General features: G+C 42.0%; 2 protein-coding genes across 10 annotated transcripts in view; one reads left to right on the top strand and one right to left on the bottom strand.

Moving 5' to 3' along the window:
* Positions 1 to 22: 22 nt before the first annotated feature.
* On the bottom strand, positions 23 to 19369 carry mms22l (MMS22-like, DNA repair protein). The gene is made up of 26 exons (XM_044209420.1): positions 19233 to 19369; positions 18385 to 18582; positions 17936 to 18061; positions 17675 to 17727; positions 16363 to 16450; positions 16032 to 16209; positions 15674 to 15767; positions 15156 to 15286; positions 14622 to 14735; positions 14359 to 14535; positions 13577 to 13639; positions 13281 to 13400; positions 12779 to 13014; positions 10367 to 10583; positions 9941 to 10230; positions 5779 to 5960; positions 5228 to 5378; positions 4350 to 4489; positions 3637 to 3779; positions 3120 to 3276; positions 2824 to 2969; positions 2424 to 2635; positions 1877 to 2043; positions 974 to 1070; positions 664 to 831; positions 23 to 493 (listed from the first exon to the last, which is right to left on the bottom strand). Exons 2-26 carry the CDS (start codon positions 18555 to 18557, stop codon positions 418 to 420), a joined length of 3699 nt encoding a protein of 1232 aa, XP_044065355.1. The 5' UTR covers positions 18558 to 18582; positions 19233 to 19369; the 3' UTR covers positions 23 to 417.
* An 851-nt stretch (positions 19370 to 20220) lies between these two features.
* Positions 20221 to 25366, top strand: part of LOC122882240 (neuroendocrine convertase 1-like) — a 180559-nt gene continuing 175413 nt past the window's right edge. For 6 of the 9 annotated variants that reach the window (XM_044209423.1, XM_044209429.1, XM_044209428.1 and 3 more), the window contains exon 1: positions 20221 to 20341. In XM_044209423.1, the coding sequence (XP_044065358.1) occupies positions 20272 to 20341 (70 nt within the window). In that variant the 5' untranslated portion in view covers positions 20221 to 20271. Of the gene's footprint in view, positions 20342 to 20852; positions 20896 to 23381; positions 23404 to 24466; positions 24614 to 25366 lie in introns of those variants that run through there. The other 3 variants (XM_044209425.1, XM_044209426.1, XM_044209424.1) reach the window with 3 other exon arrangements.

The raw sequence follows: 25366 nt of genomic DNA, 5'->3' as shown, positions 1-25366 counted from the left end.
AATGAAGAGGTGAAGAGACCGGTATAAGCACATTCATATTTATTGTCACATTTTATTTTACCATTACATTAATAATGCATCTGCCAAAATGCAAAGCTCAACCTTCTTTACAATATGTACATGATACACAACTTAAGTTCTTTATGTACAGCTGATAAGGCATTTTTAAACATTCACAGTTGCATGTATCTGTGCTGTGTTTTTCCAGCCTACTACACCAGCAGATTAGGTTTTAACATTATCACAGCTAATGAAATGCACTAAACCCTCATACCCTTGTAGGCAGCAATGTAATGCCCTTTTCAGTTGACCAAATTAAGAAATTTGGCAAAAAACAAGAAGGTTGGTATGACTAACAAGTGATTCTTGGAGCTGGCGACAGGTCCTGGAGCTGGTACTTTTTTTTGGAAAAACTTTTCAGTCCGCTTCCAGACTAGTTATCTCTGCCTGCCCACTCTCCCCAAGGACGCACAGCAACTTCCTATATGCAGTCCTGTTACACAGAAAGATGGAGCAGTCACATTAGTGGACACATTTAATAAAGCATACGGCTTTCAGATCAGCACGTAACACCTGCTTATTGTCTAGACAACTTAAAAATAGTTTAAAGGCGATAAATACTGTCTACGTGGCTTCCAAGATGTGATTCATGTGCTTGCTCACCTCAAGGCAATGTTCTTGCCCAGTCCCCTCTTGTGTTCAGTGTTTCTCAGACTGAGAGACAGGTTGGGAATGAGAGCTTGAACCACAGTGGGATCTAAAACAGCCACCGTCTCCAGGGCATTGTAAACCTGCCTGTCGTAGACTCCCTCATTCTCCTCCACAAACCACCTAGGAGCATTGGGATTACAACAGTGAAAACCACAAAGGATAAAATAGGCTTTAATGTAATATAGATAGGGTTATATCAGGGTTTGTGCACCCCGCACGTGCAGATATTTATTGCACATTTATTGACATTATTGTCAATTACCGTAAGACAGTGATCATCTGGTCACACGGCCCTTCTGTAGATGCAGCAGCACATCGCTCCACCACAAGCTGTAAGGCATCTGTGCTTGTCTTCCTCACTGCACAGAAAAAAAAAAAATAAAAACACACTATCATTAAACAGCCCCTCAATGATTACTATAAACACAAACTTGATTGTCAAAATGTGTTTTTTTCTCTATAATTTCCCCCAAAATGAGGATTGATGAAAATTGTAAGCATTGCAAGCATCTCGCTGATAGTAAGTACTGTGATTACAGCATTTATTGAGTTGATATTGAAGTGAAGTCGCAGCAAATGCAGGCCTGGTCAAATTTATTTTGAAGAACTTTGAGAAACAAAAAGGACATTTGCTGTGATTCATCAAAATTGCAGTCATACATACAAACAAACATACATGTGCATGTGATCCTAGAAAGACAAGCCATTACTGTGTTAAAGATAGCTTCAGGTTGTTTACTGAGCCATGGTCCTTTTGGTAGCTCACATTAGGAGTGTTTCCTGTATGACATCATCATAAGCATCAGAAGAACATTATGCCAGTCAGGATTGGCTGGAATCAACGCTGTGGGTATCAGGGAATGTAGAGACCCTCCCCCTAAAAACTGGGCTGACACCACGGCACATCTTCCCCTCTACACGTGAGCGAGAGAACTGTGGTTAGATAACTGTAGATAACTGAAAGCTCTCTTTCATAGCATTCAGTTTGTTCCACTGGGAAATAATGACCCCAAGATTGCTAGACAAGGATATTCTGAAGACCAATCCGAGCCACACTAGGCACAGGATGGCCTCTATATCAAAATTTGGAAGGCACTCACACTAAATGTAGAAAAACTACCCTTTATAAGCTCCTGATTATTTTGAGTATGCACAAGCATCTTACCCTGCGGTTCGTTGACCAGCATCACACAGCGCAGCAGAGACGAGAGGGGCAGAGTGAGGAGGGCGGGGTCTGAGTCACTGTTTCGTCTCAGAAGCTCCAAGAGGAACATCAGGACTGATGCTAGCCGAGGCGGAGGGGCATGACCTTTAAACTGCAGGAAGCTCTCACTGTAAAAAGGGACATTTCCAATAACTTTTAGTTCTGAAGAAGAATTGCAGTTCAAGAAATGTATTTTTGGAGAAATATAATGGAAGACAAGAAATCATATCAACAAGAATGTGGTTAGGTCCTTGATGATAAGATTAAAATTGAGTCAAGTAAATAAATATAAAATTTAAGTTGCCATTTTTTTGTTTGATTAATGCCCATCTTGCTTGGCTTTGTAGTTTTTCTGTGTCAGTCACTCTTATACTATGAAACACGTTGCACACGTTGACTTGCTGGACAGGAGTCATATCCAAACACAATCTGGATATGAAGTTAACGTCAAAGCCAGACGGTTGGGGGGCCACGACAGGCAAACAGCATCCCAGTTCTAGAGACCTACCAGAGCACCTCCAGGATGGTCTTCCTCAACGCTGCTCCCCGGGTGGTTGGGCTGGCCTCGCAGGCACTCAGAAGCACCGGGTGGTTGGCAATGATGCCCATGGAGGGTGAGGCAGGAAGAAAATGGTCCAGATATCTGCGGGTAACAGAGCGGAGCTGCTGCTTCAGGTAGGCACCCTGCGACTGCGACACGCTGGAAGCCACTGACAGACCCTGTAGGAGAATAAATTAAAAGTGTCAGAATAGAAACATCTGAAAATAAATACAGAAATTAATGATGAAAGGGTTTTGATTACCATTTAAGGTCTCTTTCATAACAACAAACACCTTTAGGCCTGAAGTGTCCTGATTGTCCAAGACCACTGTTTGTGATTCACTGTACAATATATGTTTGTCCTAACCTGTAGATATAGAGGCAGGCTGTCCCTGAGTGCTTTGTCCTGCTGTGTGAAGTTGTGGGGAAGCAGCAGCCCGTCCACAATGCGGAACAGCAGCTGCTGGGCTTTAGATGTGGCCAGCAGGGGGCTCCAGTGCTTCACTATGCAACCTGAATCAAACAGCACAAAACACAGACAGAGTCAAATACGCTCTGTAATTACAATACTGTCTGTGACTCGGACCACACTGTAAAAATAAAGAAACAAAGTACTCCTGAAGTTTTGTCTATGTGTTTGAAGTATATGGGCTTTGCACCTACCGACAGCCCAGTAGGCCAGCTGCAGTGCCTCTTGGTGTTTGCTGACCAGAGACGGTTTAATGTGTTTCAGGATGTCTCCAACGTAGTCCAGGGCTCTGGTCACCATGGCTGAACGCTCAGACAAAACCTGCAGTCCACTGTACACACTGCCTACAGCCTGACACAATGAGAAAGCAGATAAGAAAAGACATTTCTAGAAATATTTGCATGTAAATACAGGCTGCCATAGTAGAGACCAGATATGGCAGTGATATGCTAAGCATACATCACATATAGTGCAGACTAGAGTAAAGGCACAGGGAAAGATATGCTGAGTACTGTAGGTCTTCTACGTATAAACTAAGGAAAAAGGTACATCTCAGGGACATTAAAGTGTAATAAAAGTAAAGTATTTGTTTTAACAGCAAATCCAAGACTAACGTACTGTAAAATTTCCAAATATACAAAGATCCAGGTTTACCTTTGTTGACACCATTAATAGACCACAGTGTATTTGACACCTTTGAGCATGCGTTACCTTGACAAACATCTCCAGGACTGAAGTGGGCTCTAGCCTGGTGGCTGTGGGCTGGAGGCCCACCCTCTGCAAAAGACTGTCCACCTCAGGAAGCCTCAGCACAAGCCGGGTGAGTTCACACAACTGCTCCTCCACAGCCCGGCCTGGAAGCAATGCAGGCACAAACACTGGGTATTTCAATAATAATGTATCCTTTATCTCTAATACAAGACAGACAGGTAAACGTAACAAATCTAAGATTTTTCTACACAAAATCTGTTCAATTCAGAGCAGAGTTAGGGTCGATCTGTGTTTGAGTACAGCAATATTTCTAAAATCTTGTTGTTAGTGCAAACAATTGGACACCGGCTATGTATTGTGATTTTTTCCCACAATATGGGTTCTGGGTTGAAGGAGTTCAAGGAATCCTGGTTCAGTTGTATACTGCATTGTTGAGCTTTCATCACCTAAAATGATAAAACCCCACCTAATGTATGAAACTAGTGTAAAATATATTTGGATATACCTGGGAAGTGAGTACATGTCATTTTCAAAATTCTCTGATACCTCCTGTCTAACGCAAAGAGTTCCCTAACCTAACCTTTACCACCTGGGATACACCTCTTTCAATTCACGATATGCCAAGAAATTCCATATACACCTGTATCTAAGTTTATCTTACCTGGTGTACAATGGATGGTTGTTTATTTATCACATTGCAGACTTGGCATTACCTGTTCTGCTGTCAGACCCATCTGGGTTCTTGTGAAGGTGCTGCTGTAGAACACAGCGGAACCAGGCCCTCACTGACAGGCTCTGTGCCGAACCGGACACAACAACGGCAGAATCTCTGCTTAGTGAGGACACCAGCTCACTGGAAAAGGCAGACAGAAAAGACAGAAGGGGATAACATAAGCCATATATTCACACTTAACATTAATGTCAATGTTAACATTCACACTTTATGCCTCATTGTCCTGAAGTGGTCATATTTGTTGTATTCTGACCGTAGAATGTCTATGCCAAGTCACAAATCTATATTTAAGGGATAGAGGGAGGTGGACATTTCTATCCAAGGTGTAGTAATTTAATTCAATTTTCACATGAATGAAACCATTACTTAATTTTATAAATAATATATTGCTAAGAGCTCAAATAGTAGTGAATAGAGGCTTGGCAGGCTGGTACTTCTAACCAATATACATGAGAAGTGTCCTTGTTCTGGCTTTATATTCAGGTGTAGCACCTTAATTTCACTTGGCACTGTCTGAAGAGGACCTTTGAGGTTGAAATAGTCACGTTGTTTTGTACCCTTGAGTGTTATTTTGAAGATGCACTACATTTTGTATTCTGTTTAGAGGCGTGGGTGCAATTTCTTCATTAAAACTTATTTTGATAATACCAAGGACGCTCACTGTCTAATTTATTAATTAGATACCACCCAATATTCCTACAGGACTTGTAGAAAACAATTTTGTCAAGTTTTGTTTACCACGATGAAGCTCGAAAGCTGACAGGTACAGAAGTGTACAACATCCCCATCTGACTGACCTGATGTTTTCCCATCAGGGGTGATGTGATAAAAATGCTTTGTGATTGAGGCTAACTGTACCTGTTTTGGAGCAGATGGGGAAGGTAGCGAGTCACCAGAAGTGGGTGAACCATGTCATCCCAGCCAAAGCATTGCATGATGGACTGGACTGGGTTGGGCTGAAGGTCCTGGGGGGCAGAGCTGGGCAGATCAAAGGCCAACAGGGTGAAGCCTGAGGAAAAAAAATGATTTCATTTTTGTTTGAATCACTAGAAAGTTGATATGTGCATGATTTAAGTAAGAAGTGTAGGCATGTGTCCTGACCTATTCATCTACTGTAAATGCTTTTTTTAACCATGTTCTCAGAATCTTTATTATATCTTTTTATATCCCTAAATTATCTTACTATCTAACTACTAATGTTCTTCTCTGCCAAACTGCCATTCAGATTATCTGCCTTCATGTAAAATGGTGGCATTAACTCAAAATGATCAGTATCAGCTATCATCACAAATCCATTTTGGTTGAACTCTTGTCCAAAACTCTTTCCCACCCTCGCCCACCCTGTCCTACTCCAGCCCTGTCTTCCCTCCACTCAGTGTCTCTTTTTCCTCCCAGTGGGGGTTACTGACCTGCAGCAGCATCTGCCAGCTGTGCTGGAGGGGTCTGGGAGAGGCGTAGGCTGCGCAGGAAGGGGAAGAAGTGCGCCCAGAGTGCTGCTGCTACAGCTAGGTGGCGCTCTTTCACCACACTGTTGGTAGTAGGAGCCCAAGCCGAGGTGGCTGCTGACTGGACACTGCGCTGATGGACCCGTCTGAAAGGACACAGACACACATACACAATGAAAGCAGATAAACAAATCTATCCAATGCAAAATCCAAACATAGCGCTCCCTCATGTGTACACACACAATCTCCAAGTCCGCCCTCTACTTTCTCAAATCCTTTTGCTCCCCCGTTTCTCTCTTTCGCTCCTTCTTCATGTGTTTTTCCTCTCTTCTCTCATGGGGGATTACTGGGTGCGGCAGTGCGCTGCAGTGTGGAGCGGAGCAGGGTGGAGGTAGAGGTGGGGATGGAGAGGAGGATATTATAGGCATAGAGTGGAGCCTAATGCTGATCCCCTGTACACAGACTATACTTTGGCTCTTCTGGCTCATCCCTGGCCCTGGCCCCAGCCGCTACAGCAGCCCCATAGTGGCAGGCATTAGCCAAGATAAGCAGCTGAAGGAGCTGTAATCTCATTTATACTGGAGATGATCCTCCTGTCCCCCTCATTTGCCCGGATGGGGGTGTGGGGAAGCGGGGTTGAGGTGTGCTGGGGTAGCAGGAAAGGATAGAGGAACTAGTAACCCCCCTCTTCTATCCCATCCTCAACCACGCACTCTAGTCTGCTACTACGGTACACACATATACACACACACACCTCAGCAGTGCCTTCCCTTCCAGCAAGGTTGCATCTAATCCAGAGAGAGCTGAGACAATCGATTAGAGTCTGAATTCATTAGCCTCGTTACTACTGCGGAATGGGCCTTTCACACCCATCAACCCTCATTGTACAAGACACCGTCAGGGACCCCACTTAATCCTCCTCACTGCGGCTTCTTACAATGTGTACACACAAACACACACACGCACACACTCAAACACCAACACACCATTAGGGACCCCGTTTAACCCTTCCCCCAGCTACAGACACATAAAATACAGCATCCAAATAATGACACATCAAACACACAGCCAGACACAAGCTGAACTTACTCCATGTCCACTTTCTGTTTAATACTGTCCATGAATCTCTAGCAAAAAGTATAGGTGTAATTGTGACTAAATTTCTCATACGTAACCTAATAGTAGTTGTCCTTGACTAAGAAAAGAAAGGCTCAATATCCGGTAAGAGGTCTTAATGCTCACAAAGGAAAACGCTTCACAGGGAGGCTCATATTTTATCAAGCCAAGGAGATGGGGATTAATTGTTTGTACCGAAAACAGATCCAACATGGTGTGCCAATGCCAGCTCACCTCATCAACCAACAACACCCCCACCCTCCCACAGCAGAGGGTCATGGGAAGGAATAAAACTGAGGAATTATGCCTGGGACTGGCTTCTTGCCTCAGCACCATGGCGATGGCTATCAAGAGTGAATGTTCGGACCCTCCACTGCCTCAGCCATTGGCAGAATAATTCTCTTAATGTGTGCAGATTCCACACAGCTCTTAATAGACATAATGATGCACGGGCTAAATTTGCCAGGCTACATAATTGCCCATTAATTGTGTCACAGAAAAGGCATTAATCACAAAGCGATACCGAGAATTGCCAGGCCGAAGAATTATGTTTAATTTGGCGGGACGGATTTGAAAGAGAGAGCATGGTATTTTTTTATTTGGTTAAATGGGTCAGCATGGTACAGGCCATAACACAGAGGGCCTCTGGGAGTTCTTCTCTTCTCTCTCTCCTTGGCCATTAATGTGCAAATGTGTGCCCTCCAACCCAGCGATCTGAGATGGGAAGTTTGGGAATTAGCAAAGCTAACGAGATACCATGTTATGGGAGCCCGGCATTGGAATAACACTTTGGTTAGTGTTTCACTTTTGGTGTGTGGGCAGGTGTGTAGGTTTGTGTGTGTGTGCAGGGTGGAGAGGGTGAAATGTATACACTGGAGAATTAAAGCAATCATACACCTACATGAATCAGTGAGAGGGTTCGGCAACACTTAACTTTACAATGTCCTTATTTTAGTGTTTCAGCTCATTTATTAACCCAGTAAGTATAAAGTGCTTCGTAAAACAAACAAACACAGTATATTTCTATGACTAAAACTATAAGACTAAAAGAAACCACATGCATATTGAGAAATGCAGCAAAACCTGTGATATGTAGCCTACTTAGAAGGGCTGGGTATCAAACCTTAATATTTTTTGGAACTGATTGATCTATGGCAGTATCGAAAAATGTCAAGTACTACATAAGGAATTGAATGCTTGCTCAGATTTGTACTCTTCTTTACTTCATCTTTGATCACACAGTTTCTGGTTTAAAGCTGCTCTAATCAATATTTTCATAATAACAATGGAATGACTATTTATAATGTGACAGGTGTCGCTCGTAATGACGACCTCACAGATAATTATCACCCAACTCTACAGTTTCCCTCAGCTCTAGAGGATTATAGCATCTTTCCGCTCATTGTTTTAATTTCTGCCCCACAACTTTACTGTTGTGGTTTACTCTCCCAGTCCTCAGCAGTGTCATTTCCAGCAGCTGCAAGCATCTGATTTCAGCTAAAAAGCTCTGATAAATCCACTGTACACTATTTGCCCACAATCAAATGACAGATAGACAATGTTAGCGACTAGCTGGTGAACATAGCGGTGCATTTAGCCGCTAAAGAGCCAAATATTTCCCTCAGGAGTTGGTGGAGACAAAAACAGAGCTTAAAGGAGAGTGAATTTTGAGTTTACATTGGCCAGGTAGCCAGAGACATGACTCCAAATGACTGAAATAGGCAACTGTTTGCTATAACAACTTTATAAGGTGATAATATGCCAACATTGTGTTTATAGCTTGTTACACTGCCCCTAAATGGACAAAAATAAAAATAAAAATTAATTCTGGTTTATAATAATTTTGCTATTTTAGAATGTGTTTTATGTCAACAATTTTCTTGTACAGCTACTTATGTTTAGATTTGGCTTTTAAGTACATGAAAATAAGTGTGAATTCTAAAAGTATGGTATCAACAACAATACTGTTCTGGTATCGGTACAGAAACTCAGTACCCGCACAGTATACTTTTTTTTTGACGATACCCACCCATGGTAGTTGCTTGATTTTACTTTTATGAAGGCAGTCATTGCACTTGGTTTCTATTGCACAATTGTGTTAACACTGCCAACTTGACTAAGTTTGGACAAGTTATGTTAGCCATTGTCCAAGAATCCAATAACATTTTGAACATATGAGTGTAACTGATGATTCAAAAAGTTTAAAAGTGCTTACTTTAGGTAATTCTAAGTATATTAAGTACTACTTACTATAATTATGGTTCATTGCAAAGTAGAGGATTATTGCAAACTTAAGGGTGGCAAGCAAGGTGACGCTCAGCTCTTTAACACCAAATTTAACTGAGAATCTACAGTAAAAGATCACACATTATTCTTTACAGACCTTCCAGTCTCACCTGATTTCTATCTACTGTCGCTTCTGTTCCCGCCTCTACATCCCCACATAAACAGACACTGTTTCAGCTGTGGCTCTCTGACCTTTAGCTGGGGTCGATCGTGTAACGAACACCCGTGTCCTACAGCTGAACCCGTCCTGACACCCTACTGACCATAGTATCTCAACACGGCCACAGCATTGCCGCTGTCCCCATGACGACAGGAGGGTCCCCGGAGGGTCCCTTGGGCCTGTAACTCTACTCAGAGCTTCACCAGCACCTGGTGAGGGTGACATGGGGGCCACTAGGTCTACTGAGACTAACAGGGGCCTCAACGCAACACAGGGTCTTTACAGACACTCATTCCTGCTGACAGCACAATCCGCCTATTGTCAGTATGAGAAGTGAGTGGACTATGGGCTGGGTTGGGAAGAGCAGAAGAGATCACTCTCCTCTGCCTTAGCCACTTATCAGATTTTAATAAAAGCTTAGCTTGGCCTTGGCCAGAAAACATTTGTCTGAATGTGTCCACTATCTGTGAGGGTGTAGCTATCAGTGAAAGAAAAGAATGAGAGAAACTGAGAAAAAGTAAGAGATACCTGGGAGCTGGTGAGTATTTACACCAGCTGTCTCACCTGAGCTGGGCGAGGACGATCTGCAGAAAGCCCAGGGCAGAATTCAGCTCCGATACACGGCAAGCAGGCAACAACCAATCAAACCCTTCGTTGAGCAGCTTTTCCTCTGATAGGCTGAGACTGGTGCTCGTCTCGAACACTTCAGCGACGCCCTCCAGGTATGAGCCGAGGGGCCCCCAGAGGGCAAGTCTGCGAGAGACCTCTGTGGTCTTATTGTAGAACTCTTTGGCCGTCTTATTAAAGGAGGAGGCAAGCCAGCTAGCCTGTGCACCAACATCCAGACCCCTCTCCTGGAAAAAACATCAGATGATGTCAAAAAAATCAGGAAGTGTATTGTTGCAAGCCAGGCGTACAGCAAAATCCTTTGTTGTAGGCCCGGCTTGCAACAATACACTACCAGATTAAATTTCCGACTAACAAACCTACCTGGAACAACAACAGCAGTGATAGCTGTCCCCTCCAGACAAGGGTGCGGTACCCAAGGGGGCTGTTAGAGGGAAGGAAGCCCAGCAGCTCACATGCTCTGCTGGCCACATCCTCAAGCTCTACCTGCCTGGCCACCACCAGAAACAGCAGCAGGAAGTTCATAAGGCCTGCCTCTGACAGCTCCTGCATCTTCTTTGAGGAGAACTTGGAATAAATCCTGGAAACATAAAGGAACAATAGAGGGAGAAAGAGACAAGGTTTTTAAAATGTGGCACAAAAGAAAAAAAGTCAGACAAAGTCCTCTAACTGACAAAAGTCAGTTAGAGGAAAAAGTGGTCAGAGGCAGGGACATGATTACAGTGTCTGCTCTTTACAATATGATTTACTCTGAGGCAACAAAATGGATAAATAGTTTTTTAATACAATTTAAATGTTTCTTTACTTCAACTGACAAACTCTTCAGAGGTGATTTGTTCTTCTGAAACCCCTGACTTTAAATGCTGACTAACTGAACCTTCCACCCCCACCGTGCACCCCACTACCTGCCTCCATCACCCTCTCAGCTCCAGGGGAGAGGCTGGGCTGCCCGTCCGATGTGTGTGTCTGTGTCTGTGGGTGTGCGAGAAAGAAAAAACGAGAGAGGGAGTAAGCAGAATCTAACAGCGTGCTGGGTGAGAGAACCACCCAGCACGCTGTTAGATCCTGCGGGCACTGTGGAGAAATGCCTTTAAAGATCATGTTAAATGTCAGAGACACTCAGACACACAGCAGTAGGCGCTTGGTCCCTCTCTTTACAGCCAAACCAATTTACTGCAACACCAGAGAGAGATCAATAAAACCACACACACACATGCACTGCCACACATCCAGCTTGCGGTTTGCTCGCCTGGCAGGAAAACACAGAAGGCTGGAGCCCCCCCTTTTACACCCCACCTCCCAAACACAGATGCTGCCCACACAGGTAAGCAGAGCTGCTGTTTGGGTCAAAACACAAACAGCGAGCATCCCAAGACAAACTCAGTGTAAGAAGTATGACTGATATAAAGGAGTGGAGAAAAACGAGAGAGCAACTTCGAAAGACCAGGTTAACACCAAAATCAGCTTAGTTACACCCACAGAGGACTATAAAAGGAGAAGGTGGCCAAGCATGCAGTCAGAGTGTGAGGGGAGGGAGATTTAAATAGATGAATGGGTAATATGTAACAGGGATATAAGCAGCGCATTGGGAGGCAGCAGTGGGGATTTTCTGTGTTCTCCCAACCTGTTTGTCTGTTTGTTTATTCTGGACAGCTTTTTTTTTTCCCGGAGGCGAGCAGATGCTCCTAACTCCCGGCGTTGGAGATCAACATGCTCGCAGTCGATCCCATTAATGCGTTCGTCGCGGGTGTCCCGCAGAGCCCGGCCAGGAGTAGGAACGCTGCCGAAACGTTGTATTGATACAGTCGGCACGCCTCACACCTCCTGAGGGGGAGGAGGTAGTGGTGAGGGAGGCGGAGGGTGGGTGATCTGGACCTGTCCCAGCCTAGTCTGGTTGTTGCCAGACTGCCTACCACCCACATCTCCCCACTCCCCTCCACCCAAGCTCCCCTCTCTATCCGTGTTGGAAACTAACCCAGCTTCGTTAAGGCAAATTAACCGCCACGCTCGTTAGCTAATTAGCCCCCATGTCTGCAGTGCTACTGAGCACATTCCAGACAGAGGGAAGTCATTAGGCGGATTTATCTACGGCTGCCTCTCTCTGGCGCCCAGCCGGCCTAGGATATAGGATAGTCCAGCGCTCGGTTCTGATTATCACATTAGCTTGTGATCTTTCCTCTCTTCTTTTTTACTTTCCTTCACAAAGACGCTCCCTCTCCCTCTCTTTCAATGGCTTCACACACTCTGAAACCATGTCACTGCTCTAGGGAGCAGGTGCAGTGTGTGTGTGCGCATCAGTAGGAGGCTCCTTGGCTCTGGTCTGTGCTGAAGAGCAGGTGGTTGACTCCTGAGACACCTGCTCCACTGGGGGGCCTGAGTAAATATCAAAGACGCACCGGGAGACTCCGGTGCACCTGGCACGCACACAAACAAGACTGAAATGCATGATAGTGTACAAACACACGTGTTGTTTGTTTATTCATGCAAGTATGCACCTACATACACACACACAAATCCAAACAGCACACTAAACACATCACACATTAGAAGATGAAGGGGAAATAGGAATCCTACAAAGCCTAGTTCTGATTAGTAATCATTTCTCACATATTATATTCCATGTTCTCCCTTTTACCTTCTCTTCTTCCAAAAAACTATATACTATGTATATGGTGTTGTGTCAACTGCCTGGCTGTGAGACCTACTTTTCATGGTGGAAGTGAATGTGAAGGAGCGAGAACTACAAAACCTCTGAGCCTTCTATCCCATCCTTACCTTCCTTTGATCTGTCTCTGTGGGACTCCACCAGCCTTGTCCTGCGCGAGGCACAGGGCCAGCACTCGAAGGAAGATGTGGAAGGAGTTGGCTGAGCGGTAGAGCTGGGTGTGTCCTGGAGAGTGGAGGGGAGAGGGGGAGCAGCAGCTGCGGGCCTGCTCCAACAGAGCCAGGGGCGTCTTGTACAAAGTGCCCATACCAGACATCCCGAGCCAGGGTACAGTGAATGGAGCACTCTGGGGTGGAGGGACAGAAGATAATTGTAACTGTACAGGCCTTGGTAATAAGCTATAGGAAATGTGCTGCATGATTTGTCTCTATTTAAACATGATTAAAGAAAATGACATATCATCTCAAAAAGTGGTGATAAGGTTAATATCTATTACAAAAATAAGCTAAAGGTGGTCTGATCGTAGTAGATTAAAATGAGGCAACAAGTTTGAGCAACTTTTATTGACCACAACATTTCATTTCCTTGTTTCCTCTGAAAGTGTGTCCTCACCAGATTCTTGCTGTAGTAGTCCCAGAGGGTGGAGACAGCACTGGTGCTCGGTTCCCACAGCAGACAGAGACTGAGACAGCAGTGGACATGCATCCTGACCTGCTCCTCTGCTAGACCTCCCTGTTATTACACACACGCACACACACACACACACACACACACACACACACACACACACACACACACACACACACACACACACAGGCTGTTTAATTTACTACTAAAAATCTGAAAACTATTTTATTTGATGAATTCGAAAGATTGAAAATTCACGTGGAAGTAAAAGCAGTGCTGACCTTGGGGTTACAGGTTAACTTGAGCAACTCTTCCACAAAAGTCCAATTATCCGACAGATGTTTCTGTGAGTGCAGATAAAATAAGATGATGCATTTACAATATTGAATAACACCTACAGTATTAATGTTTTTTGTTTATCATTTTGTAAATATGGGAATAATTGGTGAAAAGTCATTCATACTTAAGACTAACATAGATAAGGCCTGCTATCAGAGTATCTGCTCTTGATAATGCAGATACTCTGTACCATCAGTCTATCAGTCCCAGACATATTTCAATGAAAAGTCCTATGTTATTTTTCTGTGTCTGTCTAGTTTTGGCACCATTCTTTATTGAAGTGTCAAGACAAATTAATTCTCAAGACTTGTTTTAGAACTGCAGACGCCTCCTAGATGACAGGCGGAATGTCTTCAAATCTACAACTTCTGTCTTCTGTCTGTCTTTACATTGCACCACCTGGATGAATTAGACTTACATGCATTTTTAGTAAATAATATCAAAATAAAGTTATTATTGTTATTGTAGGTTATTTAAGACTTACAGTATACTGTATATATATTTATGGTGAGACAAATACATCTGGTTAAATTTGAGATCAAATGTATCTACTTAAGTTAAATCACGTGCAATTAAAATTTATCAGATATTTAAAAAAAAAATTTAATTCCCAGACTTCCCGGTCAGAAATGCATCATTCAGTAGGGTAACCCTGTGAAACACTGTTATATTTATGCCCAGGTTATTTTGCAGTGTAACATCTTAAAGTGTCTTCGTGTCTTACCTCATTCTGCAGTGTGCCGTTACGACTGTACTGCCCTAACATTGCTAAATGAGTGACCAGCCACCATGTGAATCCCAGAGGGTCCTTATAGTGCGAGGGGAGGCCACTGAACTGCTCTGCTGCTGGCTTCCCCAAAACCAGAGGCCTCAACAACGAGTTCATGTAGCTCCAGAAAGACTAGAAGGAAACACACACTGGTTAATTTAGTTTGGACAGAGTCATATTTAATTGTGTGACTGTGAATATGTGTGTATTTGTGTTACCTGTGTGTGCAACACTTTATTCCTGTATTCCAGAAGGTGCATGAGCAGGACCCACAGCTCTTTGGTGCAGGAGCAAAGGTAGTGATGGCTGCTCAGTACCTCTGTAGGCCTCACCTAGAAATCAAAGGGATCCATCCAACATAGTAAGTTCGCTGCAACTGCAACTCTATTCTACATAAATGCATGTCGATCACTGACATGAAGATTATACAATTAGTTTGATAAAATTTTCTTATACTGTAAATACTCGGCATCCAAAACTCTGGTTTGATATCATTATTTAGTACTGATGCTTTTCCACCCTAAAAAAGATAATATTCTGTGGGGAACCTTTTGCGGGCATGACAGAGGCCAAATACATATTCATTTTTTACTATCTGCAGCTTCCATCCATTTTCTATCAACCAAGTACTAAATGTGGTAATGAACATATTCAATACCAGAATTGCATTTTTTCCCAGCTAAAAAACAACCTAGAAATACCAATGGTAAATCTCAACAGTAAGATGTAATAAGTTGTGGCCATCTGTCCACCTTGCTGTATTTGCCTATGGCCAGACCAGTCAGGTCACACAGCAGACTGCACAGGTGCTCTTCAAACAGACTGGTATCAGTCAGGTTCTCTCCCGTCAGGTTCACAAACTGGTGGGCGTACACCACCTGGCCTGAAGAGAAGAACAGGTAAAATTACAAAAAGCCTGTTTCCATGATAATGACTCACTAAGAGCTGCAAGTCAGAAGATTATTGCCCACTGTGCTAGTTGTTAGATGTCATATACCAGTCAGTGCACAATCGCTCAAACTGTCTTGCATGAATATAGTGAATGAATGAATAATGTAGTGTCTCTGTAGCAGTATCTACTGTATGCAACAATTCCTCACTTATGTTATTACACAATTTTCCTCCCATAATAAGTTTTACAGTGTTTCCAATGGATTGGATTCCAATATTACAGATACAATCAGTGTATCTCTAAACTACAACATAATACAAGTCATATCTCATTTTTATTTCCTGTCTAAGCATTCTGTTGCAAGGACCGGACACATACCTTGCATCTTGTGACCAAGTAGGTGAAGGATCTCCAAGACTGACCAGTGGATGTCAAGATGAAGGTGTAACAAATGCCAAGAGGGAGGAAAGATCTGTGGGAGGAATACAGAGCACCAAGTTCAATGTCAATAGTAGAAAAAATATTTTTTTAAGTTAGAGTTAGAGGTTCTGGATGATGGGAACTCTTAGTTATGAAAAAAAAAGCGTGTCATAGGAGTCATTCCTCATAAGAGTTTATATTATTTCCATTGTTCTGCAAAGCTTAATAACATTTATGCTATCCACACTTCAATTTCACCTGTTTCAAAGCCCTATGTCCTTTACAACAGCACCTGATGCCTATGTATCACACACACCTGTCCCTGGTTAAGCATAGTGAAGGCACTCTGAACGTTGGCGGGCAGGTCTTTGAGTCGTCCTATGAGGAGAGTGATACCAAACAGCTCCTCCAGAAGAGCAGAGGGGAGCTGAGCCTCCAGCTGCTCATAGGGGTGTAAGTGACCTCCATCCAGGGAGCTGGAAGGTTCCAGGTACCTGAACAGATACAAAAGGATATGCATGCCCAAAATAAACAAACAAATGCAGTATAAGCAGATGAACATATGACATTATAACATATAGATAAAAACATTTAAATTAATTTAATAAATAGTGGTACCAGTGTTGACATTGAATACGTAGAATTACCTGTGCAAGAAGGCTTTGACATACTGAAGAAATGAAACACACTGTTGCCTGAGGTCCTCTGCTTCATAGTGGAGGTTGCCTGTTTGACCTACAACACATGAGGGATGTTGTGGGAAGTATTCATAAATCTTGTGTAAAACATGCCCACTGTATCAGATATCAGACATGACTTAAACAATACAGAGAGAATAGAGCTCAATAATCTCTTTATGGTAAACTTATTTGTTGGTGCAGTTAGCCACAGCTGACTAATTAGTGTGCTCACTTCAGCAAAGCACACTATTAAACCCACATTTATAGCTTTATTATTCGTCCCTGTTCTTCTGGACACTTTTTCTGTCAATATACATACATACAAGGTAGAAACCCATTCAAACTATAAAATGTGTCATTGAACCACTTAAGCTCAACAATTTTAAAGTATTCTATAGTTATCTATAAAAATATTCAATTTGTTTTTCAATATGGGAGTAAATAGGTGGAACGGTCCCTTTAAGCTTGACATGTAATTCTTAATCAGATTTAAAATTACATTGTAGACTTCAGAGTGGCATACAATTGAGCTGACTTAAAACTTCTTTCAGCATTTGCACTTTAACAGCCCTGTATTTGCTTTCAACTGCTTTCATCTCTCTCTTCAGCAGACAGTTCAACTGCTTAAAGAGTACTCCACTGATTTAGCATTGCACGTCTATAATATTGTCAGACTCACAATGGGCAGTTAAAAAAAATTAAAAATTAAAAATCGATGCAGCAGAACCAGAGATATTTTTTATTTCATGTATTCTTCTTCCTTGTCAAAACCTGGCACCTACATTACCTACAATGCAACTTCACGTCCGACTCTTTGTTAGGACATTCGGGTGTGTTATGCTAGTAGCGACTAATGTAGCTTCGAGCCTCAAGCAGAGATGAGGAGCAGGCTACAGAGGTCTGGTAACCTCACTTTTTCCTAATTCTATGTCCCCAGATTTTATTCATTTTCAATCTTGAAGTCTTCAGCCCCAACTGATGCTGATGTCGCATGAGGCAATTTCCCAGATTTTGTGCAGCCCCCTCTGGAGCCAGAAAAGGGTTTACACAACGCTTTTTCACATATGCAGAAATACCTCCCAAGACCTGTAAACAGACCTTGTAAAAAAATAAAATAAAATAAATATTGATGGACTTTGACTTTTAACGCATGGGGCAGAGCTGCCAATGAGGAAGGGGCCCTGGCCACAGAGGGCCCAGTCCACAAGCAGTGGTCTTAAACTATACTTTTTCTGCTGCTTCCTCAGTTAATCATACTAGTCATATTGCACAAGCTTACCAAAGTCATGTGAGCTGGACTGCACCATGGTCTCCAGCCTGTAAATCTTTTGTCTGAAATATAACAAAGAACAACTAAGATCAGTGACATGTATGTGAAGTAAATAAGCTCTGTCTAAGAAAGATTCCATGTCTAAGTTTTTGCTGCCATGGAAAAGGACCTTCAGATTAGGATAATTGTAGCAACATAAATCAACATTATTAAAACTGTGTTTATGTTAAAAACAAACTTAACTGAGATCTGTTTTACATCTTGGTTTACCTGAACAGACCAAAGAGTAGCTTTGTAGATTCCACCAGTGCTGTCTCTGTTACCCAGGAGAAGCCAAAGATCTCCACAGTGTCTGTCTCATACTCTGCAGGGGCTGGATCCAGACGCAACAGCAGCCTACAGAATGGATGCAATCACGTCAGTTAAGACTTTATTTAGTATTTCTGCCTCTGAGACTTCTGCATTGCAATGGAGGTTACTGGAATTTCATTTGTTTTGCTCAAAGCATCAAAAATGACTTTTGAAAAAAAATAATAAATCAACAGCAGTGTGCGTTTCCAGAAAAATGACCCAGTTACTCAGGATAATCCACAGATGATGCTGTCAACAGTTTGCATTGGGACCATTTCTCTGGCACAAAATAGGTAGAGTGAAAACTGTTGACCTCCAAGTGGGAAAATATGTTTTTTGTGATAATAGTGAACTGACAGTGACTGTACCGTTTCAGGGAGCCTCTAGCAGTGTATCCCTCTGTGGAGAGTGCTCCAGTGGGGTCCTCCTTTGTTTCAGAGCAGCAAAAGCATGGTGGTTGGGCTGGGGTCAGCTCACATAAGCTGTCTGCTGCAAAGGGAGAAACTGGTGGGGTGAGGGATTGGCTGAAGTCGTCTGCCATGCTGCCAGTGCAAAATCAGTATCACCTTTAATGACAAAAAACACTGTGAGTCCGAGTCATTACAAGATTGTTACACAAAACAGAGGCAACATGTTGCAGTAGGTGAAGACAGAAGTAGCAGGCATTCACATACTGTACAGAGATGATGTACTATATAAAAGCAGATTAAATATGACCATACTATATGTTCAAATCAATATAAAGTTACAGCATTAAATATAGCTATAATATATATCTAAGGTATTGCTACACATTATATAACATTACAATAACTTACACGGTGTAACCTTAAGTATTATGTTAAATCAAACATAAGCTGCCATTATTCAGCAGACAGCTGTTTCACTTGCATAAACTAACCTTCAGTCAGTAATGCCCACTCCATAATAGATAACATAGCTTCTTCACAATGCAGCTTACGGAACATGAGTGTGTAAGTTTTCAAAGTTTGTTCATTTTCTCTACAATTTGTGTGTTTGTAAGATATGTAATGCCGGTAAACAAGGCGACATCATGATTATGTTAGTGTTAACTATTTTCTATTAACGTTAGTATCTGCTTAATATGTTGAATGTACAGTTAGCGTTAGTCAACGGAAATAGCAGGATTTCTAACAAGGAAACTAAACACAGCACCACCTCCAAAAACACAAATATTATTGAAACATTGACAAACCTTGTCTTTCGGCTTCTTATGTGGTGTGATATTCCGTAAATTTAAAGCAAAATACGAAGACTACTATAGTCATTACTCCGTTGTTTAGGTTTTCAGTCTCTCCCGCGCGTCCACACCACGCATGCGCGCACTCGCCCCGAGCCCGATGATTGGTCCGAAGTTTCACGGTGGGCGTGGTCACATCGTGTTGTTTTACACAGTCTAAGGTCTATATAGAACAAGAGCTCTCACTGCAACGTGTTTCCTTCGTCGCAATATTTCTCTAGGTAGAGTGTGTTGCTGTCCTGTTTGTTTGTCCAGTAGTCTCGTACTTGTGTCAACGTCTTTATTTCTCGAGAGGTCAGCAAAAGAGAAACTTAAATGACAGCGTTGAGCTCAATCTTCACCCTCACGAGACTTAAAGTAATTTAATTCGTAAAAAAAAGGTCTATTTGTTGTTTGTTAACACATACAGAGATGAAGTCGAAGTTTAATTTACACCGAAGATATCAGACGTAGGCCTTAGAAGAAACACGCGACGAATACTGCTCAATATGTCTAAAATGTCAAAATTATTATAATTAAAACATGTCTTCGCATACACTTGTGTTGCTAATAAAATGGCTTTTATGCACTGAATCAGAGCACCTGATCCATGCCAGGCAAACGTTAGGCTATGTCAAAGTCACTTCTTGTCCCCCTCAGTCTCACAGCCCAAAGTAATTACAAAATAATGCAGAGGTTTAAGTAGAATTTTATCCACTCTAAACCGGATTTCCATATGCAGATCTGTCTCTCCCAACAGTCCCTCTCGCCATCACACCATTTCTTGCATTCTAATGCATTCTCATCTTTACAAAATCCCCCCTATCGCCACACGCCGTGGATGTGCTCGTTTTGTCGACTTACAGTTCGTTATTTCTGCACGTTTGACTTGTCCAGTGAGGAGATGCACGATATAGTCTATGCGGTGTTTTGCATGCTCTAATTTGCACGTTTTATTACCAGGAGTCAGTGGACACAATAAAAATGGACGCGTCGGGAGATTTTTTTCTTCACGATGACATCGACCTCCCGCTCTGCTTTCAACAGGAGGCAGTCCGTCTGTGTGAAGGCTCTGGATGGGAAAGGTAAATGCTTTTTTTCTGTTCCTACACCACAAACCCATTCAACCCTTTTCTAGGCACTGTAGTACCTGGACGGAGTCAGATTTGAACCTGTTTAACCCCCCCCCCCAGATGTAGACTCGTCTCCAGGCTTTGAGGCAATGGACCAGGCTGGATTTTCTTGTCTGTGAAAACCACAATTCAGAACTCAAGATTAACAATTTGATGACTGGAAACTTGATTCAGACCATTGTCTGGATGCACCTGCTAGTAATCCACCCCATCCTTTTGTATTATCAAAAGTATATGAAAGGATTTGATACGTATAATGGATGCAATAGGACTTTATTATGTTAAGGTATTAACCTGGTGTTGTGATTACTTGCATCCTTTTGAGGTGTGTAAAGGAATACTGTAGCCAACCCAGGGGTAACTACCAACAGACTTCTACAGAAGCAACATCTGTTAAACACTCGTGTTTCCCATTTCTGCCTGATAAAACCTCATGCAGGTTGTAGTTGGGTGGAGCTATGCTGAGGACAGACCTTTTTCTCATGAGAAGTTTTGACGTGGGAAAGGTAAGTAATAACATTAAAGATGCCTGGTAAGCCATGCCAGTGAGCCAGCATGCACAAACCCAGGACCTTGCCCACCTAAATGGAATGCAACCGTTGTTAATATAATTAGTTACACCTGTGCTGAGCCCCAACTGACCAAAGGTAGTAAAAGGTTATCAGACAAGTCAAAAATATAAATAGATGTTTCAATAAATAATATAGTTGATTAAATAATTCAAGCATTAATATATATATATATATATATATATATATATATATATATATATATATATATATATATATATATATATATATATATATATATATGATATGAAATATTCTTTATACATTATACTAACCCTAGCAACATTTCCCATTTTACTTTCCACATTACCAATATGTGTGTGTGTGAGAGATCAGTGGAGCAATCAGAAGACTTTGTGGCTAGCTGACTTACCTTAAAAAACACTGGTAGCTAAACACAGCCCTTTCAGCTAGCTACCTAGGTGCAGATAACTTTCTTCATAGAACTACACCAGCCGCTGCAGGTGTAGTTTCCTTTATCTCCTGACTGGAGGACTGCGATAAAAGCCCGTTTGCTGAGGTCACCGAACTCAAAATGTTCAGCATCAAAAAGGTGTTAATTGTCCTGCCCTAAAACAGCTAACATAGAGGAAATGTTAATCAAGCACAGCCTGTAGATAGCCACAGAGCCACAAGTGGAGGTCTAAGCTGTTCAAATAACTAATAACACCTGTCTATCGCCTTTCTTTGGCCCCTCAACCCTGACCCACGAGGGTCATAGGTTATGGTCCCCAGCTGCTGGTAGGGGTTTATGCTGCATTTGGTCCGCAGGATGAAAAAAATGGGAACACCTCCTGTTATTCCAAGATGGTTCCCCCCGCTGCTAACTTAGCCTAAATTAGCTACTTTTGCTGCATTAAGATATTTGGAGCACAAGTGAAACTGGATACAAAACAAACAATGTATACCTCCTTTTAAATGAGATGAATTGATTCTATTAGTGTTTATAATTGATTTAGATGTAACTGCCAACGATGCTTGATTTGCAGCCATTTTGCAACTGGTTTGTCGACTCTTCTGTAGTTTTTTTCACCAAGTGAGAGATGTTGTGGCTGTCAAAACTTCCCAATATCTCTGATTCGAAAATTACAACTAGGAGGCTGACGTGAACAGTTTTTCTGACTTGGCTGCTTGTAATTATCTGAACAATATGGCGTGGATGCAGCATTAGTGCCTTGCTCAAGGACACTTCAGCATTGCATATATGTCAGTCTGCTATTTAACCTGACTGTTGCAAACAAAAACAAGTTGGCTAGAGTTGTTGGAACAGCCAAGAAAATTGTAGGACGCCGACAAAAATCATTAGATGCACTGTATAATGTTGCTGTATACAGGGAAGCTTTGTATATAGTTAATGGCACTGGACATGCCCTCCACTCTGAATGTGAGTTAATGCCATCTGGACAATGCTAAAGAACACCTTTGATAAACAACAAGATATATAAACGATTCTTGTGCAATCAATATGACGAAGAAACGGCATGAAAATATCGCCATGCTGGGAGATTCCAACAACTTGCATCAACTTTTGCACATTGCTGATGATGTGTGTTGTGATAAATATTTTTACTGACAATAGACACAATACAAAATTGTTTTTATTTGTGTTTATTGTCTTTATTGGTGAGACAAAGACATAGTTTCTGCTCTGGAGGGACAATAAAGTTCTATTCTATTGTGAACAATTGCTAACATGGAGACTTGGACTCCAGTTAAAGGCTCTGCACTGCTTGGCCCTCGTGCTCTTTCAAATTGCCCTGTGAGCAGTAATAAAATGATATTTTACTGTTGTCAGATACAGTAAAATAGTCATGGTATTTAAGTTTGACTTCAAAACAGTCATCTACAAGTTTGATTGGAGTAATAATCTGGACATTGTAAAATAATGTTATCCTATGACCGGTAGTTTGACCTCTGGAAATCCTGTACGATACAATTCCACCATTAACTCCCCCTCTTTAAGAAGTATAGTCAGAGGCCTGTAATGACTTTGCATAATGAGTTACATTCTCTTTTTTCATTGGGCCTGCTTTCTAAAAGATCTCTGTATTGTACAGGGGAGAGTGCTAGTCCCTTTTATCTCCAGAAAAAAACCCTTGTGGCTACAGTTTGATCAATTAAACTCCTGAAAGGGCCCCCCTCCTTTCATTCCTCTCCATGAGGGGAATATAAAGTTATCAGTCTTCCCAAGCGATATGAGGACGGAAATAAGTAGTTTGTCTATAAAAATGTCCAGGTACTTTATCAGCGTCCCAGTAGGCCCCGCGGCCCTGACACCGTTCAATGTGGCTCTGCTGTACTCCAGTCTCATGTGCCCTCCCTTTCTCACCTTCCTCTCTCCCTGGCTACTTCGTCTCTGCCCGAGGCCCGCTCCTCGCTGGGTGGGGTGTACGCTGCCGGCCCTGCACCTCAGTGGGATTGACTGGTGCCCGGACCCCAAGTGAGGTTATTGATTTCAATCAGTGGCTTGGGAGATTGGAGCTGAATGATGCTGTAGACTTTAAACGGTGGTCAGCTGCACTGTTTGTTGTTTGGGGGGAAAATGCTGCAGGAGGAGGCACTTCGCTTCTGAAGGGAAGTCAGATAAACATACAAACAGAATTTTATATAGAGTGAGAGATCTTAATCTTCAAGTTTGGAGTTTTACATGCATGTTAGTATGTCCAAATAGACCCAAAAAGAAGAGATTCCATGTTAACAATGATTAGATGTAGGGCTGCAACTAACAATTATTTTCATTATCAATTAATCTGTTGACTATTTTCTCAGATAATCACTTATTTGTTTGTTTGGTTCGTAAAATGTCAGAAAAAAAATATCACAATTTCCAAAAGCCCAAGTTTTCATATTCAAATCGCTTGTTTTGTCTAACCAGCAGTCCAAAACCCTAAAATATTTAGTTTAATATCATTGAAGACTAACACAAAACAGCAGATATTCACATTTGAGAAGCTGGAACCACAGAATATTGAGCATTTTTGCTTAAAACGTGACTTTAACAATTAAACGATGATCAACATAGATGCCGATTCATATTCTGCGATTTCTAATCGATTGATCGACTATTAGTTGCAGCTCTAATTAGATGCAGCCTTTTAGTGTTTAGGAGTTGTGTGTATAGGCAATAAACATCAATGTGGGAAACAACTTACTGAACTTAATACAACAATTTACACAATTGCTTTCCTAATTACATTCAATATGTGTATATATAAACAAATTGACCAACTTCACGGATCAACAGTAAATGTTAGTTACATAATCTGCGGGAAGGAGTGGGAGTTTAAGCAGTTAATGTTCGTCAATACTACAGTCTTCCAATAGTGCAATGGGTGCTTTTCTTGAGTAGATACTGAGAAGAGTGAGGTGACAAATTTTTGTTCCATCATCGTTCACAGGAAAGTGCAGGCATAAAGAAAAGATAAAGATAAAGTTCCTGTTTTGCTTAAAGAGGGAAGTTAGTTCACACACTGAGAGCGCCGCTGTTTGTCTGCTCTCAGAAGCATTTGCATCAAGGCCAGGTGATTAAACGTGTGGGTTGGGAACTGGAGAGAGCGTGTTGTCTCGCTTGGGGCCCCCCCTGATGCCAGAGTTCTAGCTTTCATCGCACTGGGTGAAAGATTTCTCCTGGACGTTTCACTCTCTGTGTCTACAGGTGGGTGGTTCACATGCTGTAGGTGGCAGCCACTGTGGATTTCATGCAAAAGTACAGAGGAGGTGGCTGTGGGCAAATTGTTTCACAATTTCCAATGTTCAGTACTGAGATGCTGAATTCCACACTCATTTGTGTAGTTAGATGGTATTTGGAGTGCTATGGTAATATTTAAAACCGTAGGTGTTTGTGCTTTTCTAATATAGATATTTATTATGTCAGTTGTTAGACTTCATTATACAGAACCAATGGAGAGAGAGAGCATATCCAGTGGATACTAAATACTGTTACATATCAGTTTACAAAAGGAAAATGATGTCTGACGTGGCACTGAAAAATTAATGGGCAACTATTTTGATTATTGAAAGCGTTTCGGTCTTTTTCTCAGGCCAAACATTTGCTGGTTCCAGTTTCTCAAATGTGAGAATTTGATGCTTTTCTTTGTCATATATGAAGGTAAATTGAATATCTTAGGGGTTTGGACTTTTGGTGGAAAAAAAAACAAGCTATTTGAATATGTCACGTTGTGCATCTTTCACTATTTTCAGACTTTTTGTACTAATCAGTCAATCAGGAAAATAATCGAAAATGAAATCATCATTCGTCACAGCCCTGCTGACATGCTTTTCTTCACTGTGTGATGCTTATTCCCATCAGTGTTATGGAAGGCTTTCATTAGGGGATCACACCTGTTTTACTCAGACTTAAACATCATTATGCAATGTGGGCTACGACTGACCTAAAACACACATAATT

The sequence above is a fragment of the Siniperca chuatsi genome, linkage group LG9, assembly GCF_020085105.1.
Source record: "Siniperca chuatsi isolate FFG_IHB_CAS linkage group LG9, ASM2008510v1, whole genome shotgun sequence".
NCBI lineage: Eukaryota > Metazoa > Chordata > Actinopteri > Centrarchiformes > Sinipercidae > Siniperca > Siniperca chuatsi.
Note: the sequence above shows the minus strand (reverse complement) of the source record. Positions and strands in the feature narration are given on the sequence as shown.

Excerpts from the sequence above, each read along its gene's own strand:
- mms22l (XM_044209420.1), bottom strand. The coding sequence starts at position 18,557 with ATGGCAGACGACTTCAGCCAATCCCTCACCCCACCAGTTTCTCCCTTT. Across the intron at positions 15,287-15,673 it reads ACTTGGTCACAAGATGCAAG|GCCAGGTGGTGTACGCCCAC; the intron begins GTATGTGTCCGG and ends TCTTCTCTTCAG. Across the intron at positions 1,071-1,876 it reads GCTGGTCAACGAACCGCAGG|TGAGGAAGACAAGCACAGAT; the intron begins GTAAGATGCTTG and ends TTTTCTGTGCAG.